This window comes from Molossus molossus, unplaced genomic scaffold, assembly GCF_014108415.1.
Source record: "Molossus molossus isolate mMolMol1 unplaced genomic scaffold, mMolMol1.p scaffold_m16_p_17, whole genome shotgun sequence".
Taxonomy (NCBI): domain Eukaryota; kingdom Metazoa; phylum Chordata; class Mammalia; order Chiroptera; family Molossidae; genus Molossus; species Molossus molossus.
The window spans coordinates 1,796,395-1,816,126 of record NW_023425352.1 but is presented as its reverse complement, the minus strand read 5'-3'; the positions used below and the strand labels follow the sequence as shown (position 1 = coordinate 1,816,126).

Here is a 19,732-nt window from a genome sequence, read left to right as displayed (position 1 = left end):
GTATTCACCCCAGACATATGACAACTTAAGTTCAAATAAGAACAACGGAAATGTTCATAGCAGCTTCATTCATAGTCAAAAACTGAAGCAACCCATGTCTTTCAATGTGTGAATGGTTAAGTACCCACGGCTATCCCTTTCGAGGTGTGGGGACCCACTACGAACCCCAAGTTGGCATAAAGATTACTTTAAGCTGAAGACAGCCCCCCATGACGATTTCTCAGCGTGTCCCTGCCCCTCCACCTCTGCTCCGCCCTCTGCAACCTTCCACAGCCCCCCATGACGATTTCTCAGCGTGTCCCTGCCCGTCCACCTCTGCTCCGCCCTCTGCAACCTTCCACAGCCCCCCATGACGATTTCTCAGCGTGTCCCCTGCCCGTCCACCTCTGCTCCGCCCTCTGCAACCTTCCACAGCCCCCCATGACGATTTCTCAGCGTGTCCCTGCCCCTCCACCTCTGCTCCACCCTCTGCAACCTTCCACAGCCCCCCATGACGATTTCTCAGCGTGTCCCTGCCCCTCCACCTCTGCTCCGCGCTCTGCAACCTTCCACAGCACCCCCATGACGATTTCTCAGCGTGTCCCTGCCCGTCCACCTCTGCTCCACCCTCTGCAACCTTCCACAGCCCCCCATGACAATTTCTCGGTGAGTCCCTGCCCCTCCACTTCTGCTCTGCCCTCTGCAACCTTCCACAGCCCCCATGACGATTTCTCAGCGTGTCCCTGCCCCTCCACGTCTGCTCCGCCCTCTGCAACCTTCCACAGCCCCCCATGACGATTTCTCAGCGTGTCCCTGCCCGTCCACCTCTGCTCCACCCTCTGCAACCTTCCACAGCCCCCCCATGACGATTTCTCAGCGTGTTCCTGCCGGTCCACCTCTGCTGGCACTTGTCCTGGCCTGGATCGCGCCCTCTGCTGTGCTGCCAGGCCACCCCCATCCGTCCGCATTTATTCAACACTGGCAAGTTGCTGGCTTCTACTGTCCTGACCCACATTTCTTAACACAGATGCCCTGTCTCCCCAGTTACAATTGCAATTTCCTCAAGGTCAAGGACCCTGCTGTAAACTTACAGATCCCTAAGATGGATCAGAATACTCTGCAGTGAGCAAAGACACCCCCAGCCCTGGAGTTAGTGGTAATGGGTTCTGCCTGTGTTTACTGAGAATTTACAATGTGCCAAGAGCTGTTCTGAGCACTTCACATCTGTTATCTCACCTAATACTGCTGCTCTCCCCACTGTGGAGAAAAGAAAACGGAAGCACAGAGGGGGACAGTGTCTTGTCTAAGGTCGTACTGCCAACAGGTGGCACAGAGCATTCCGGCTCCAGCGGCATGACTGCAGCCTGTGTCCACTCGTGCATGGACACTTTCTGTCTGGCTACCAAGCTCTCCCTACCCAGATGCCAAATACACGCCTAAAAGAGCGCTGCTGCCTCTGACGAGCGAAAGCTGAACCAGACTTCCACCGAGTCTGGCAGCCGGAGGAACCGAGTAACCATAAAGATCTTCTCCGGCAGCCATGAGTCTTTCCTCCTGCAGGGGACGAAATGAACGAGATATGACCTAACATGCTGTGAAGCCACAGGTCAATTGCTCACGAATGAGGTTGTTCAAACAAAATGAACAGGTGAGTTCTTATCTCTCTGAACAGGCCTGAGAGGCGGCTGGGCTTAGGGCCAGGCTCCCACCTGACTGCTGGGTGGAAGGGCAGGCGGCCAGCCAGCTCCTCACCAGGAAGAGAAAGTCCCAACGCCGGCTTCGGGCACTCGCCGGAAGCCTACACAGGGTGGTGGGTGTAAAACGCTGTCCCTGGTCCATGTGAATGCTCTCTAAATGCTGACTCTCCATTTACCTTCGCACAGGGACCCACATTAGCCTTGCCTTGCATTTCTCTGCCCTCCAGCCACGTGCTGTGATAGCACGTTAACGAAATCTTAGCTCTGGTTATGTATCTCTCAGCCTCCAACATTCCATGGCTCTCCACAGCCCAAAAGATAAAGTCCGGAATTCCTTAAAACGACCCTATTCCCTTTTGCTCCAGTACTCTCCCACTCCTTTCCCCGCTCAGATCTGAATCCAGCCTCCAAAGAGCCTGTCTCTCCCCTAGCGGTCCGAGCCGTCTCTCCCTCTTCCGGACCTGCAGGCAGACTGTGGGCCCCCCCGAAGATTTGTACCACATCTAAATGATATGAGGTTGGCTGGATTCAGTTCCAACCTCTCTCTCCACTAAAAGGTAAACTTAGAGCTAAGTGATTAGGGTCTTCATTATATATATGCAGCATAGCACTCACTGCCTCATATTAGCAATAATTAGAACTGATACTGAAGGATGACTAACCCTAGCTGGGCACTATTTTAAGTGCCTCCCACACATATAAATTCATTAAACCTTCACAAAAGTCCTGCGGGAACGGGTACTATTATTTTCATCATTTTACAGATCAGTAAACTAAGACTCAGAGGTTAAGTAACATGCCCAAGATTATAATACGAGGAAGTGACGGAGCCTGGGAGCGAACCCAGGCAATCTGACACAGAACCCACCCTCTTAACCACATGCTACATTCAACATCCCATCAGTTACATTTCCTGCCAAGAAAACGTGTTTTAAAAACCACGATGGACAGCCTGCGCTCCATAAATGTTGGCTCCAAAACAACAAACTCAAACCCAGGCACTTGTGCTCAACTACTAAAGAACAATTATAAGATGGTATTACATAATAACCACAAACACGTGTGTGCTTGTGACACTATGCTGAACATCATTTGACTAATTTTAATACCCCGAAGTATCAAATACCTTTAATTATCTCTAATGAAACAAAAGGAGTGCTGCCGCGCGGCAGCTGCTGAGAGCTCTTAACTAATTACAGCAAATAAAGAGAAACATAAAAAGTAAACAGCCGGCTGGGAGAAAGGTCCCGAGGGCGCAGACCGGTGGGAGTGCATGCGAGGCAGGGGTGCTGCTAACAAGGACCCCGGCACAAGCACTGCGGGGCATCCACAGTCCGCGTGGGTCGGGGCAGCAGGATGAGGGGCGACAGGTAGCTGTTCCTGGGCGGGGCGTCAGCTCCGGTTCGAGGAGGCGGGCGGGGATGGGTCCCCGGTGCCACGGCGGGCCCCCCGTGAAGATGCCCGGAGCCGGCCAGCAGACAAGGACGAGGGCGATCTCTCCAAGGCCGGTACGTCCGATCCACCGCCTCCGCGGTCCCTTCGGAGCGCGGAGCAGGACCGCGGAAGGGAGGGCAGGGAAACGCTCTGCTTACATTTTAACAACCTTTTTTTTTTATTTGAGGAGAGGGGGTGACACGACCTTTGGGGAACCGTGGCACCGGAGAGGCGACACCCTGCAACCATCTGCATTGATCGGCGAGGCGGTGCTGCCCGGGCCCAGCGCCCTGCCCAGCCGCCGGCGCAGGCGGAGGCCCGCTCGGCCCCGGCGCGGAGGGAGGCGGCGGTCGCGTCGGCCCGCGGGGCACGGTGCAGGGCTGAGCGCGCGGGGGACGATGCCTTAGTCCCGTTAGAAGACCCTGCCGCCGGGCCCGAGGCCGCCCGGACCCCGCGCTAGCCGCCCGCGCACTCACCAGGGAGCCGCCGCGCAGCAGCCGAACCGCCGCGACCTCCATCGCAGCCGCAGGCCGGTGGCGTAGCGGAGCGAACGGATTCCTCTGTGTGCGGGCCGCCAGCCAGCGCCCGGAGCGGTCAGAGCCAGGCCCCGCCCCGCCGCCCCGCCCTCCGTGGCCGCCCCGCCCCTCCACCTCTTGACCACGCCCCTCGCGCCTACGGAACCCCAGCAGAGACATATGCCTCCTTTCCGCGTTTGCGCTACTTCCTGCTCACGCGAGACTTGAAGAAAGCAGTGGGGCGGGAAGGGAGCGCAGACGTACCAAACATGGCGGCGGCGGCGGTGACGAGGGCGGCGGCGGTGGCGGCGGTGGCGGCGGCGGCGGCAGCGGCGTTGTACGAGGCGGCGGGGGGCCCTCGGTGCAGTTGTCAGGCGGTACGTAGAGGCTGCCGTCGGGCCGGCAGCCACGGGGAGCCGCGGGACGGAAGAGCCGGGCTGGCGGCGGAGCGGCTGGCCCCGCCCGGTCTCGGCCCCCGGAGCGTCGGGCGTGCTCGCGGGTCGGGAGGGTCACGACCCGGACCGGAGGGCGCGGTGCCTGTGGCCCGGCAGCCCGGCAGCCCGGGCGCCGGCGGGCGGGGGCGCGGAGGCGGCGGGGCGGGCGCCGGGGCTCCGACAGGTGGTCGTGCGGGGGGCGCCCGAGGCGGCGCGGCGGCGGGGTCCGGGCGGGCGCAGGTGCCGCAGGTGCCGCGACGCGGGCGGGGACCTGTCGGGAGCCGGGCTGGGAGACCTGCGACTCCCGCTGGGGCTGCGGCTGCGGCGACGCGAGGGTCGCGGGCTCGGCTGCGGGCGCCGAGCTCTTGCGGAACCGTGTTCCGAACCGAACGGAACGCCGGCCTTCGGGGCCCCGCGCCGGCTGTTTGTCCCGAGTAGTGACCGGCGGAGGCGCCGTCGGCGGTCGGATCCCGGGGGGCTCGGTGTGCGGGCAACACTCGGGCCAACTGCTCGGCCGTCGGGGCTTCGGAGCCGGGAACTCGGCGCGGCCACTGAGAGGTGGGGCGTTGGGGGGTGTGTGTTGGCCCCTGGGGGTCCAGAGTGCTCCCCGGGACACCCTGAGTGGTTTAGGGTTTTGGTTGCCATAGAGAGTCTAGTAACGGTGGGAACCCCGATGTGCCCTCCTGGGCTGTGCCTGGGCTTTTTCTCCCTTTCACCCCCTTCCCACGGATGTCCCCCCTGAGCGTGGTTTCCCTGCAGCCGTCGGGGGTCCGCTGGTACTAAGCCCGGCCCTTGGAGCAGTGTCCTCCGAACAGATGAAACGAGAGGCTTGAATTTAGGAAGATGTTGACGATTTTGCCAAAAACGAAACCCACCCATTGGGAAAACAACAACAGTAGTCACACTAGTGCATGTGATTCGTTGGCGCTTTTGTGGAAGTGAATCTGTTGCTTTGTTCTTGGGTTTGCTGTTCGCTCGGGTTTTCTTTTCCAGGACAGGGAATGGTAAGATTGGCAGGTCATTCTGTGAGCTTGTTTGTTTGTTTATTTTTTATATATATCCTCAGCTGAGGACATTTTTCTCAAATGGAGTAGGAGGGAGAGAGAGGAAGAGAGAGAGAGAAACATCGACGTGAAAGGGACACATCGAGTGGTCGCCACCCACACAACCCAACCAGGGCCGGGGACAAACTGCAACCGAGGTCCGTGCCCTTAGCGGGAACCGAACCCGGGTATCTGGACCGCAGGCCGCCGCTCTAACCGCTGAGCCAAACCGACCAGGGCTCTGTGAGCTTCTTCAACCTGTAGGTGCTAATGAAATGTTTACCCTAAAGGTTTTGATTTGTGGTGTGTTTTTCTTTGCAGGCCTCTGTGTGGCTTTTCCGTTTTAGTTGAAATCCCCTCCATGGCCTTTTGGAGGCCCTTGGTGTGTCTCCAGAGTGAATTTCAATCACTCTACGTTTCGTCCATGTTGGAGTGGCAAGAAAAAGGAGGAACTGATTTGGGGTGAAAAGGTTAGATCGTATAACTCTGCTTTTGGATTTTTTTTTTTTAACTTGTATTTATTTATGTTCTACTTTGATGTTTTCTGATTTCCCACAGCCTCCCAATGCCCCTTTTTGCTTTCAAGAATTTGGTTTTGGACAGTTGTGTAATCAGAAGAAGTGGGTTCTAATTCTCTTTGAAGACTGTGTTTCCCTTCACAAACCAAACGTAATATGTCAGACTTCTCCGCTGATATGTGTGCTTGGCGGAGTACACCTCTCGGTGGCCATAATTACTAGTCTGTGAAAGTAAGCACATCTGCTCAGCTGCAGTCACTTGCCCGCATGGGCCTACCTAACCCCAGATTAAGTTAGCGTATGTGTAAGTTCGTTGCTAAGGATTCTGTTTCATGATTAGTGACGCTTAAACATGTTGGGTGAATTAAATAGATCCTGCTATTCCCTAGTCATGTGTTCTCAAAATTCTCCTATAGCTTAGAAAAAAGATAGACTTTGGAAGGAAGGTAGTTAAAGAGCCTCTTCTGGTTCTTGTGTTACTGCTGTCTCACCGTCATGACTGTCTTCTCATTTGCCTGTATTGTCAACGACTGGTGAAGAGGGGGTGGGTGTGTGTGTGTTGATCAGAAACTTCCCATTTATAATAGGAGACTGAAGAAGAAAGATCAGAGGACATCATACAAACAAATCCTTTATCAGAAACCAAAGAAAGGTCAGAATAGTTAAGTTACCTGCTTAAAGGTAAAGAGGTCTTCATGTTCTTTTGGGATATCAAAGCTTATTTCTGAAATGCATCTTTCCTTCACTAGTGTGAGTAACCTCTGCTTGTTTTGTAAGAACCTTATTTTTGACCCTTGAATGGATAACTTGAGAGAAGCTATTGACATAAAAATAATTGAGGTATATTCTAGTCTGTTTCTATGTAGACATGTACCTACACCCCATGGAATACCTAGGTTAACTTTTTTTAAAGTTTATATATTTATTTATTTATTTGTTAATTCTCACCCAAGGATATTTTTCCATTGATTTTTTTTTTTTTTTTTTTTTTAAGAGAGTGGTAGGGAGGGAGAGAGAGAGAGAGGAAACCTCGATGTGAGAGAGACACATCTATTGGTTGCCTCCCGTATAACCCCCCATTATGCTGACTGGGGCCAAACGTGCAACCCAAGTACGTGCTCTTGACCAGAATTGCACCCGAGACCATTGGATCCAAAGGCTGATGTGCTAACTGCTGAGCCCAACCGGCTAGGACTACCCAGTTTAATTAATCAGGGGAATCGCAGGGAGAACTCAGAAATTTTGCTGTAGCGTGGGGAAACTTCTTCTCTTTGGTTGGTATAATTATATCAGTCACAGAAAGAATAGGTTAGGCTTGGAATATACCACCCCAGTCTGTTGTAAAAGTGGAAAACTCTTGCCTGGCCGGTATTGCTCAGTGGTTGAGCGTCGACCCATGCACCAAGAGGTCGCCAGTTTGATTCCTGACGGGGTATATGCCCAGGATCTGAGCCAAATCCCAGTTGGGGGGCGTGCAGGAGGCGGCCAATCTGTGTTCTCTCTCATCGGTCTTCATTCCTCTCTCTCTCAAAATCAATAAAGAAAAAAAAACTGGAAAACTCATAAATATATTTCTTTTTCTGGTGACATAATTTTACACATTGGAATTTTGTATAATTTTTTTGGCTAATAAGCTTTAAGGTATTGAATTCATAGCTAGTAAGAAAGATAATTTCAATAAAAACATTATAGTTAGCTGATCCCCGGAGTTGGTGTTTATATTATCTTTGCAAAGGTTTTTAAAACTTATCCTTGTTTTAGAGGCATTTCCAGATATCAGTTAATTTGTGGAGTTCTTAGATTAAACGTTCAACTCTGAGATTGTTGATTACTTTATTAAAGACAGAAAGATGGTTTGGGTATAAAAATCTGTGTTTTCTTTTAATATCAGGAAACTTTCAATTGTTTCAGAATTAGTGTTCATTTTTTATTTATTGTACTTAGATACAACTTGAGCTGGAGAAACCTGGGTCTTGAACCATAGCCTCCATTCAGATTTAGGCATCTTGGCTTCATAATGGACTGTTCATGGACTGGAGCTGTGCACGGGTCTGTCGTGATGTGCACGGGTGTGCGTGCGTGTCTGTGTTAGAGAGGTCTACGGAGACAAACCATGTCAATGTATTTAAAACGAATTAAAAAAAATTTTTTTATGTTTACAATGTTTTCCTTTTTACCATTGGCATCCTGTGTTTTTGGATTTGTATGTTTTTTTGTGTTTTTTTTTTTAAGCCCATCTTGCATTATGATGGAAAATCACACAATTTATGGAAGGGAAATTTATTCTGTGACAATGTGATAATAGCAGAACTGTGGACATATGCCAGCTACCTTTGTGGTTAGGCTCAGTGTGCTCTTAAAACCCAAGGTCTTGCGAGCTGGCCCCTCTGCTGGGTGGCACATGTGCCCAGCGGTGTCGCTTCCTAACCAGGATCTGGTAAGATTTGTCTTGCTTATTGAGGCCTGTTAAAGTACATTCGGATGTTTTCCAGTGAAAACATACCAGTTTTTACATGAACTGATTGGCTAGAAGTGATGCTAAGTTGCAAGGTACATACCAGGATTTCTTTTTTAATTATAACTTTTACAGTTAGAGCACAGACAAGCTATAGGGCTTTACAGCCCGTACAGTTCATGAAACAGTTTTCCAGATCATCATCATTATGGTCTTCATCGTCTTTTGTTTTTTATCTCCCAATCCTCATATCTTTTCTTTCCTTCCTTTTCTACTGCGGGGGTCTCTACCTCCAGTACTGTGTTGAGTAACAGGACGGTATACAGATGCTATAGTATGAAACCTATTAATTTTATTAACCAATGTTACCTCAATAAATTCAGTTTAAAAAATAGCAATAGCGATAGCAAGTATTTTTGTCTTGTTCTTGATTCTGCAGGCAGTGTGTGTGAATTGTCTCCATGAACTGAGGTGGAGTTTTGGAAGCCACCCTTTACCACCTTGAAGTTAAACATTCTGAATCTGAGTCGGTGATTCCGCTGCTGTTTTCTTGCCACCTCGGGTTGCCATCGATACCCTTATGGTCTGGTTTCTTTCAGCGGGTAGGCTGCCTTTCCTCTCTAGACGGTGTTGCGTTACTTCCTGACTTTGAGGTTGTGGAGTCTCAGGACACCGTGTCAGTGCTGCTGCCACACGCTCTGCCTTGCACTCTGACCCGTGCAGTCTGAAAGCTCTGATTCTGGAAGTGTCCTGATGGCTATCACTTTTTAAGACATTTCTCTTGTTTGTTTTTCTCTTTCTAGAACTCATTCTATACCTGTCTGCTACATGTCCTACTTTTTTATGTACATTTTTATAATTCTCCCCATCCCTCTGTGTTTTGAGTTGCCCCCCCGCCTCAGTTTTATTGAGATACAACATTATTATGTTTTGTTTTTTATCTCACTCTTAATATTTCTCATTGGAGCTGACTGGCTCATATTTTATTTCTAGCCAAAGGGCAGATTTTAAAGGACAAATACTAAGTAAAATCCACTATAGAGTAACATGATGATCAAAGGGCTAGAAGACAGAACCGGTCCAGGAAACATGGGGGATGGGAAAAGCCACGGAAACAGACTTGTGTTCTTCGCTAGTCTAAAGGCTGCCCCGTGCTGCTGTGGAGTGGGACGATCTACAGTGGTGACGGTCGGACTAGGCTATTTCCAGTAGATTTCTAGTTAGTGAAAATAGAAACTTTGGTTCTGAAAATGTTGGTCAAGCCTTTGTTAATTGGGAAATACTTTAGTGGAAACCATATTTCACAACCGCTTTTGCCTTTACATAAAAATCTTTTTACTGGAAGAAAAGATTTTTTGCCTTTTAGGTGGTGGACTTCCTAATGTTGTTCTTACTAGAAAACTTTTTGGTGATTTTGATTTATGAATTGGGACCATGAACCTGTGTGAGGACCAGTTTAGATGTGATTACAAAGTCTCACATGAGGCTTCCCCACTCTGTGTCAACATCAGGGATCTTTTCTTTCTTAAATGTTCCCCCATTCTTAGCGTGAGGAGGTGGTAGAGGAGGTAGAGGTGGTTTGGGTTTCTAGGGCAGGGGTTGAGAAAATGCAGCCTGTTGGCCAGCGTGTTTATGTAGCCGTATTGCATGAAAGGGCGGGCGTCTCCTTCCTTTACATGTCGTGTGTGGCTGCTGCTAGCGACAGCGACAGTGTCGAATAGTTTCTCAGAGACTGCGAGACCTGCAGAGCCTCACATGTTTACTACGTGGTCTTTTGCAGAAAGGTTTGCCAGCCTTGTTGTAGACCACCTGTTTCTAGACCACCTGTTCACAGGAACCCTGTGACTTACGAGTTGTCCGTGGTGGCAGTCTCTAGCCATGTGTAGCTATTGCAGTGTGTGTGCGTGTGCGTGCATGTGTGTTTTCTTTTTTCATTGATTTTAGAGAGAGGAAGGAAGAGGGAGAGAGAGACACATTGATGTGAAACATTGATAGGTTGCCTCCCACGTGTGCCTCAACCGGGGATCTAACCTACATCCTGGGTATGTGCCCTGACTGGGAATCAAACCCGCTGGGCCTGGCTATTTCAATTCACATTAATTAAATAACGTTTAAAACCTCTGCTATCTGGAGTAGCCGCATTTTGAGTTCTCAGTAGCGGCGTGTAGCCAGTAGCAGCTGTATGGAGGACGCAGCCCCGGAACACGTCCATCTCCCCGAAATCCCGACGGCCTTGCTGAGCCACTGGCTGCTGTGCTGTCGCACAGACAATCCCTGTAGCGTGCCTGCTCCTTTCATCTGAACTGTTTTCTCTTCGCTCTGTCTTTGTCATTTCCTTCCCCGTAAGACTTAAGTCCGACTTGCAGTAATTTAGATATTGAGCGCGTTGATGTCTCCCCATGGCCCGTGCCGTCTGCAGTCACGGGAGATCACACAGCTGAGGCCAGACCGGGTCCTGGTTGCTGTGCGCAGACCCTGCAGCAGTGCTTTGTCACCGCTGCTCCTACACGCCCATCTCCCGAAACCGTGTCAACTTGCAGTTTTCCCCCCACAGGTATAACGAACTGTAAACTTAAAAAAAAAAAGGGGGCAAGATGGGTGAAAAGAAGCCAGAGCCCTTGGACTTCGTGAAGGACTTCCAGGAGTACCTGACCCAGCAGACCCATCACGTGAACATGATCTCCGGATCAGTGAGTGGGGACAAGGAAGCAGAGGCTCTTCAGGGAGGTAGACTCATCTTAGTACTATTGACAACCTCCTTTTTATAAATCCATTCATGTCTGTGTGTAGCTGTCCATACCACGAAGACCATTATTCACTCATGTGACTCATTCCATTCTTCCTAAAGAGACAGGGCAGTTTTTTTCTTTCTTTGTGCATGTCATAGTTTTGCTGAGGGAGAGTGAGACTCCGCCAGGCCCATGTGGTCTAGAGCTGCTTTAAGGTCTTGTCGGAAGGTTAGGGGCTCCAGATGCCACTTCTGTCCTCCAGGTTCTAGGAACTGACAGACACGGGAACCCAGAGCGTCAGCAGCAGCTTCCACACACACAGGATTCAGCCACTAGGAAATCTGGGTTAGACCTGAAACACAGGGGGGATTTCGGGATTGTCTCCTAAAATGAAGAGAGGGCGGACCTTGTTCACCCATCTAGGAGGGAAAACTAGGAGAAAGCAGCAGCCTGCTGCAGGCAGACCGTGCCTGTGTCTCCTTTGCTCGCCACTCCGTCATTTGATTCTGAAGCTCACTGCGGTCCTCACAGCATAGCCTCTGAGCCCATCTGGACCGCTGTTCCTGCGCCACCTGCCAGCTGGGAGCGCTGTCTACAGCTAGAGATGCAGGGGAATCAGAAGAATGTCGTAACCTGAAAATTATATGAAATTAAATCTTCCTAAAGTTGTATCGAAATACAGCTACACTTGCTTGTTTACATGTTTTCTGCCTACAGCTGCAGCGATGGGTGGTTGTGGTAGAGACCAAATAGCCCCACAGCCTGAAGTACTTGCTGTCTGGGCCTTACAGGAGAAGTTGCCTGGCCCCAACCTAGGTGGTCTGTGGCCCTGTAGTCAGGGACCTGCAGCAGGAACTAGGGAGCTTGTTAGAACCGCAAAATGTCAGACCCCACCTCAGCCACTGAGCCAGAGTCTGAATTTAGTAAGCTCCCAAGGAATGAATATATACATTAAGTGTCGAATGGTGCGGGCCTGGGAAAGCCAGGAGGGGGCGCTGAGCCTGTGCCCCTGGTGCAGTGGCATTGCTGGGTGTTGGACTTGCCCCAACCAGCAAAATCACTTCTCTCCTGGGTGGGGTGTCGCTGGAATTCACTTCAGCCCTGCTACCCCTGGGGAGGAACAGACGTGCTTGTCCCTTGAAGCTGCAGGAATAGAAACGTCCTCCAGACACTGGTCCACCACGTGCCAAACCGGGGTGCAGAGACCAGGGCTGTCCCCGCCGCGTGCCAGACTGGGGTGCGGAGGCCAGGGCTGTCCCTGCCGCGTGCCAGACCGGGGCGCGGAGGCCAGGGCTGTCCCCGCTGCGTGCCAGACCGGGGCGCGGAGGCCAGGGCTGTCCCCGCCGCTTGCCAGACCGGGGCGCGGAGGCCAGGGCTGTCCCCGCCGCGTGCCAGACCGGGGCGCGGAGGCCAGGGCTGTCCCCGCTGCGTGCCAGACCGGGGCGCGGAGGCCAGGGCTGTCCCCGCCGCGTGCCAGACCGGGGCGCGGAGACCAGGGCTGTCCCCGCTGCGTGCCAGACCGGGGCGCGGAGACCAGTTCCTTTATACAAAGTAGTCAGATTAGGTTAAGAGTAAAAAGGCAAACATCTTTTAGCTCTCAAATTAACAGATCTAACATTCAGAGGAATCAAATGCAGTATTTTTCTTTGTGTGCTGAATCAGATCCTAAATGCAACCCAGCTTCTGGGACATATGTGCAAACTGAGAGGACCAGTGCAGAACTCAGCATTAATTGGTTTAGGCTAAAGTAAATAGACTTAGGATTTGTGGGGATTTTCATGACTTCCAGTTACATTTATAGAAGTGGCTAGAATCCTAAACAGTGTACAACTGCCATCACTACTTACTCCCCTCTTTGCCCTCACCTGTCAAACAAGGACAATGCCCTGTTCTCGTCCACAAAAGCATGTTGATAAAATTTTGTAAGTTAACTTGCATTTCATGAAAGATTTTCTACTATGTAAGACTAAATGGCTACATTGAGTTGATTGTGAGATCCATAGTTTGTTTTGCTTTGTTTATAGCTGGAACAGATGATCAGAATGGACTGGATCACCCATCTGTTGAAGTTTCCCTGGATGAAAACTCAGGAATGTTGGTGGATGGGTTCGAGAGGACCTTCGATGGGAAGCTCAAGTGTCGGTACTGCAACTACGCCAGCAAAGGGACAGCCCGGCTCATCGAGCACATCAGGATCCACACAGGTGACGGCAGGAGAGGGGCCGAGGAGGGCGGGTTGATCTGTCATAGGAGTGGTTTCCATCATTTAAAAACGAAGGTTGCTGTAAGGTCTGCGTGAATGAGGAAGTCACTCCCTGCTTCCAGAGCAGTGGCAGAGCAGCACACAGACAGGAAGTGGTCCCTGTAGAGCTCTTTGTCTGGAGCCATCTTTCTCCTTGGTCCCATGATCCCAGCGTCTGCCTGCCGCTCGGGCCGGGCAGGGGATGCTGACGGCCGTCTGAAGTGCGAAGACGCTCCATCTTTATGCTCACTCCGTGTGAGTGAGCTGCAGACTACGCCGCTCAGGCCGAGTCTCACCTTAGCTGGGCCTTCTGCTGTGACAGCCTCCTGACCACACCTGTCCTGGCCCAAGACCAGGTCCGGTGTCCCTCTGTGTGCCCAGTGGCTTCCCATGTGGTGTGGTGGTGGCCTGGAGACCTCTGGAGGACGGGTTGTGTCGGTGCTGTCTTCGTGCCCCCCCCCCCCCCCCCGAGCCCAGCAGGGCCTCTGGCACACCGTTGGTGCCCAACATCTCAGAGTGAGTTTATAGATGGAGCCGTCTGCCACAACAGCACTGGTGAGATTGTCCCTCTGGTGACAGCAGAGGGGAAAGGTGGCGGCGATGCTGGCCGTTCGGAGGGACGCTCTGCGCACCTCACACTCGGTCTCGCGAGCCCCTTTCGGTTTCTAACTTTATTCGATAGAAGGACTTCTTTTTTTTATTAGTATTAATTTATTTATTTTTGTTACAGATGTTTCTCCTTTTTCCCCCACTGATTCCCCCTCCTCCTCCCTCCGCGCCCCGTCCCCAGCTTTGCTGTCCATGTCCATCGGTCATGCATACATGCGTATAAGTTCTGTGGTTTATCTCTTCCCCACCACCCCCTCTTCTGGGGATTGTCAGTCTGTACCCCACGTCCACATCTCGGACTACCCTGTTCTTCAGACTGTTATGTTCATTATGTTCCACAGATAAGTGAGATCATATGATACTTGTCTTTCTCTGTTTGGCTTGTTTCGCTTAGGATAATACTCTCCAGGTCCCTCCATGTCATCTCAAAGGATAAGAGATCTTTCTTTCTTACAGCTGCGTAGTACTCCATTGTGTATATGTACCACAGCTTTTCTATCCGTTCATCTGCTGATGGACATTTGGGCTGTTTCCAGATCTTAGCTATTGTAAATAGTGCTGCTACAAACATGGAGGTACATATATCGTGTCTGATTGATGTTTCAGGTTTCTCAGGGTATATTCCTAGAAGTGGGATCACTAGGTCAAATGACAGTTCTGTTTTTAATTTTTTGAGGTAACACCATAGTGTTTTCCATAGTGGCTGCACCAGTCTGCATTCCCACCAGCAGTGTACTAGAGTCGCCTTTTCTCCACACCCTCACCAACACTTGTTTGATTTGTTGATGGCGGCCATTCTGACAGGTGTGAGGTGATACCTCATTGTTGTTTTAATTTGCACCTCTGATGATTAGTGATGTTGAGCATTTCTTCATATGTCTCTTAGCCATTTGTATGTCCTGTTTGGAGAGGTGTCTATTTAGTTCCTCTGCCCATTTTTTAATTGGGTTCTTTGTCTTCCTTTTGTTGAGTTGTATGAGCACTCTATATATATTAGACATTAACCCCTAATCTGATGTATCATTGGCAATTATGCTCTCCCATACAGTGGGTAGCCTTTCCATTTTGATGATTGTATCTTTTGCTGTGCAGAAGCTTTTGAGTTTGATGTAGTCCCATGTGTTCATTTTCTCCTTTGTTTCTGTTGCCTTAGGTGATGTATCAGTGAAATTTCTGCTGCGTCTGATGTCTGAAATTTTGTTGCCTACATTTTCTTCTAGGATTTTTATGGATTCATGAGTCACATTTAAGTTTTTTATCCATTTTGAGTTTATTTTTGTATGTGGTGTAAGTTGATGATCTAGTTTCATATTTTTGCGTGTAGCTGTCCAATTTTCCCAACACCATTTATTAAAGAGGCTGTCCTTACTCCACTGTATGCTCTTGCCACCTTTGTCAAATACTAACATATTGCCTTGGGTCCATTTCTGGGTTCTCTGTTCTGTTCCACTGGTCTATATGCCTGTTCTTGTGCCAGTACCAGGCTGTTTTGATTACAGTGGCTTTGTAGTATAACCTGAAATCTGGTCATGTGATAGAAGGACTTCTTATAAGAGGTTTTTTGTACTTTTTCCCCTGAAGAGGTATTTGTGTGTGTGTGAATGAGGGTCAGGTAGAGAAGTACACACGAGTGGAGCTTGGGGACACACTTCAGTGAGGTCATGACTAGGCAGGGACGTTGTTGTCAGTTGTGCTATTTCTTCTTTCCCCAAAGCCAGTGGGAGCCGTAGCAGTTTTTATGCTGCACTGACCATAAGACACAGCTGTACGTCTCAAATTGTTGCTGATGGGGCCTGAAGTTTTGTTTGCAGTTTTCTTTACAAATTTTAATACTTTTGTGCAAATGTGAATTTCTGAAAATCATTTCATTTTGATCAATTTCAAAACTAATGACACTTTACCTTAATGAGCTGCTCTTGCAATTTCTCCCCCATTTTTCTTTTTAAAACAGGTGAAAAACCTCATAGATGTCATTTATGTCCATTTGCATCTGCTTATGAGCGTCATCTGGAAGCCCATATGCGTTCCCATACGGGAGAGAAACCGTACAAATGTGAATTGTGTTCCTTCCGCTGCAGTGACCGAAGTAACTTGTCCCATCATCGAAGGCGCAAGCATAAAATGGTACCAATTAAAGGTACGAGGTCTTCCTTAAGCAGCAAGAAAATGTGGGGGGTTTTGCAGAAGAAAACGGGCAACCTGGGCTATAGCAGAAGAGCACTAATCAACTTAAGTCCCCCTTCCATGGTGGTTCAGAAGCCAGACTACCTTAACGATTTCACCCACGAGATCCCAAACATCCAGACGGACTCCTACGAGAGCATGGCAAAAACCACGGCAGCGGGGGGCCTGCCGAGGGACCCCCAGGAGCTCCTGGTTGACAACCCTTTAAATCAGCTCTCCACTCTAGCAGGACAGTTGTCCAGTTTGCCACCTGAAAACCAAGCCCCAGCGTCCCCTGACGTCGTGCCCTGCCCGGACGAGAAGCCTTTCGTGATGCAGCAGCCCTCTGCCCAGGCCATCGTGTCTGCTGTGCCGGCGGGGATTCCCCCTGGCGCCTCCCCTGCCAGCCCCGAGCCTCGGCCCTCGCAGAGTCAGAGGAACTACAGCCCCGTGGCAGGTCCCAGCAGTGAGCCGAGCGCCCGCACCAGCACACCCAGCATAGGGAACAGCCAGCCGAGCACTCCCGCACCGACCCTGCCAGTCCAGGACCCGCAGCTCCTGCACCACTGCCAGCACTGTGACATGTACTTTGCCGACAACATCCTCTACACCATCCACATGGGCTGCCACGGCTATGAGAACCCTTTTCAGTGCAACATCTGTGGGTGCAGGTGTAAGAACAAGTACGATTTCGCCTGTCATTTTGCACGAGGGCAGCACAACCAACACTGATCGGAACAATCACATTGTTCTTTACTTGGCTTTGACTTCTTGTGTTTTGTAGTTTTGTTTATTGTTGGGCTTTTTTGGGGGGGCCCATCCCTAATCCCTAATAAGGTATATGCTAATTTAAAGTTTATACATTATATTTATAGAAAACAGATTTGACAATGGAAACAATGTTTTCCTTTTTTTCATAAAAGTCGGGCCAGGGTCATTTATATGTTAGGAGGACTAGACACGTTGGTGTCCCTTTCCCTCTCATTCAGACACTCAGTTGACGTGCAATCTCTGTCGTACAGGTGTCCCCTAGATGCTCTGCCGGTCCATGTGGACAGCAGAGCTCGGAACTCGATGCCGCCATGGCTGTGTCGCAGCAAGACCTTGCTCCTGCACACTCAGAACGGTGGGATAAGTTACGCTCCAGAGTGTGTTACAACTTGATTGTTGATAGAGGAACTGCTTTCAGATTGCTCTTCGTTGAAATACTACTTAGCTCACATAGTTTAAACTGAATTAGTAGTTTCAACTGATCATAGTAAGCTATTTCAGTGCACAGTAAACCTTCCTTTTTCCATAAGGGGAGATGAAAAATAGTTCATTCTTTCTAAATTAGAGTTATAAAAATTTGAGAGAAAAGTTCTGAAAAGAAATGAAACCTAAGGATTTACATAGAAAACGGAGTTCGCTGTCTGAAAACCTGTTTATTGCATTTCTGGTTTGAAACATCAGTTTTTTCATTGGATTCTTTTCAATCTAGTTTATTTGTAAAACCACAGGTAAATCCATAAGAATGCTAGAAATATCAGAGGATTGATTATCTATGAAGATGCCTTTTTATTCTTTAATTTGAACCTTATATTTAAATCCTTCATTCTGACGTTATTACTGTCAGGTGAGGTTGATAGTGATACTAAGAGTCTGTTCTTCCCCCTGTTCCTTGATGACCAAAGAGGTAAGTGGAAGTCACCCGTCTGGTTCCAGGAAACAGCCCTGAGCAGAACCCTCTGACACTCCTTTTCCTGCCCGGTGTCCATTTGTTGTCCACAATTCCCGCACAGGAAATGTGATGGTGAAGTGATACTTTTAAAAATGAGAACATATATCCAGAACGAGTTCTGGTCTCTCTTCAGAATTAGCCTTTTCAAACACGTTATGTGGAGTCGAGTTGTGAGGCTCATGCGCAGTCTCCAGTCCGCCCGTGCGGTGGCGAGCTGTGTGGGGCCTGCTGGGCGGGCGCCTTTGTAGGGAAGGTGTAAAACGAGAATAGAGTACATTTAAACATCCTTCATTGGTTTACAGAAATAAGACTTGCTAAATACATCTAGAGTAATTTTGAATAGGAGGCTGTTGTTTATATATTGTGTAATAACTCGCTTACTTGGAGGCGAGCTTGGTCAAACAATAAACTATATTGTTACTAACTGTTGGTTTCTGTGTTTGCAAACATTTTATTTTTAATTTGGTTCAAAGCTTGAAAGTGTTACTAATTGGCTTTGTAAAGAGAATGTTCTAACAACTGAGCATGTATTAACCAAATAGGACCACTACTCTTAGAGTAAATAAAAGGGAAATGTTGATGATTTATGTCCACAAAACCCCTAAGTGCCAAGGTGATGGATCTTCTGCCCTTGCAAATGCCATAAAGCCATTAAATGAACTCTCGTGGTTTCATATCCAATCAAACTCGGTTCAAAGCAGCAGCGCCTCGGAGTTTCCCAATGGCCATGCCTCCCCTCCCCTCCCCGTCCAAGACGAGGCGCCTGCATCTGCAGGTCTCGGGCCTCGCCGGGCTGGACACGCCCCTGCTCGTGCCCATGTCGGTGCAGCCATCTCCAGTGGACACCTGCCCAGTGCCGGTTCATTCCCAGACAGGAGGAGGTTGCTGTCGTTTGGAAGCTTTTATCTCCCCTCTCACTTTTATTCTTCAAACAAAAGCAATATGCAAAACAGAAAATGCAAGTTTTCATTAAATGAAAGGAGCTCTTGTTAAAACCAGTTTATTATATTCTGAGCCAAATAGTGACAAATACATTTTTTTCCTGACAACTAAAGATGTTTTGAAGGTGCATTTTAACTTACACGTACTTTTTTCATAATTACAAACTAGAACGTGTGATTCTCATTTTCATGACTTACAGTTGGTATCCCAAAGGGGTTGAGGCGCGAGAGCTGTGATTCCCTCTAAATGCACTAACGTTTTTGAAGCAAATCAACCGTAGAAAGTTTTTTAGTATTGTATTTTTTAAAAGATTGAGAATTTTACTTAAATATTCTGTGAGTTAAATGTATCTTCCACTAAGTATTTGAATATATTTATCCCATTTTATTTTTAACCAACTATTTTGTAGAAATGAGTTGTTGGGGAAAGTTGAACATGCAGTATTTATAGTACTTTGCTGGTAACAGGCAATTCTCTGAACCAAAATTTAATTTGTTCCGTGAACATGTTTAGACTCTTCAAGTTGGTAGATAATTTATCTCCACTAATATTTTTTTAAGAAACTGTGAAGAAATTAATAGGGAGTAACTTTATTTCAGATTTTACTAATGTAGTTACATACTCCTTGAAATTCAAGTAAAGGCTAAACTTTTACTTTGAAAAAGTTCCATTGGGTATTTTCTAGTGCTATTTCATTTTAGAAATAAAGGTTTACCATTCATCTGCAGAATTGTTGGACAAAGGGACTATTGCTTTAAAAAAAAAATGTTCAGACATAAACCTCATTTTAAGTTCTACAAAAATATTTATCAAATGGGCATTATTTAAAAAAATTCCCTAAGGATTCTTTTCATTTAATAGTCTTAACGGATATATGATTTCTACAACTTGTTTTTGTTAATATGTACTTTGATGCAAAGAACATATTTTGTATGCAAAACAAGATGATTATGGCTGCAAAAACTATGTTTAGGGTTCCAGAAAGATTTGATGCTGAAGTGACCGTACCCATTATGTGTTGTTATGAAAGAAGCTTTGCTCTTGTAATTCATGAATAAAAGAATAACTTTCTAATGATTTCGATTTTTCTTTTTAAGAACTAGGATCCAATTAGTTTTTTAGTAATTTTCCAGTATGTAAAATGTTAAAAAAGAAAGGTTTAGCCTTGGCCGGTTTGGCTCAGCGGTTGCAGCATCGGCCTGCGGATCAGAGTCCTGGGTTCGGTTTCTGCTAGGGGCATGTGCCAAAAAAA

The 19,732-nt window shown here is 48.5% G+C and overlaps 2 protein-coding genes across 7 annotated transcripts in view; one reads left to right on the top strand and one right to left on the bottom strand.

The window, feature by feature from the left end:
- Positions 1–3,682, bottom strand: part of ACADSB (acyl-CoA dehydrogenase short/branched chain) — a 31,282-nt gene extending 27,600 nt beyond the window's left edge. The window contains exon 1 of the mRNA XM_036265983.1: positions 3,587–3,682. Within this exon, the coding sequence (XP_036121876.1) occupies positions 3,587–3,628 (42 nt within the window). The 5' untranslated portion in view covers positions 3,629–3,682. The remainder of the gene's footprint in view (positions 1–3,586) is intronic.
- Positions 3,683–5,280: 1,598 nt separating this feature from the next.
- IKZF5 (IKAROS family zinc finger 5) lies at positions 5,281–19,524 on the top strand. Of its 6 annotated transcripts, none has more exons than XM_036265455.1 (6): positions 5,281–5,572; positions 6,208–6,272; positions 8,515–8,677; positions 10,630–10,802; positions 12,829–13,008; positions 15,607–19,524. In XM_036265455.1, the coding sequence occupies exons 4-6, from the start codon at positions 10,670–10,672 to the stop codon at positions 16,548–16,550; spliced, it is 1,257 nt and encodes a 418-aa protein (XP_036121348.1). In that variant the 5' UTR covers positions 5,281–5,572; positions 6,208–6,272; positions 8,515–8,677; positions 10,630–10,669; the 3' UTR covers positions 16,551–19,524. The 6 variants fall into 6 exon arrangements, with proteins under 6 accessions (XP_036121348.1, XP_036121347.1, XP_036121350.1 ...); XM_036265454.1 differs by having other exon boundaries at positions 6,208–6,301; XM_036265457.1 differs by lacking the exon at positions 6,208–6,272.
- Positions 19,525–19,732: the final 208 nt, after the last annotated feature.

Bases quoted from the DNA above. Each gene is read 5' to 3' on its own strand.
- IKZF5 (XM_036265458.1), top strand. From the start codon at position 10,670: ATGGGTGAAAAGAAGCCAGAGCCCTTGGACTTCGTGAAGGACTTCCAG. The intron at 10,803-12,828 runs GTAGACTCATCT...CTTTGTTTATAG, and splicing joins AGCAGAGGCTCTTCAGGGAG to CTGGAACAGATGATCAGAAT. The intron at 13,009-15,606 runs GTGACGGCAGGA...TTTTTAAAACAG, and splicing joins GCACATCAGGATCCACACAG to GTGAAAAACCTCATAGATGT.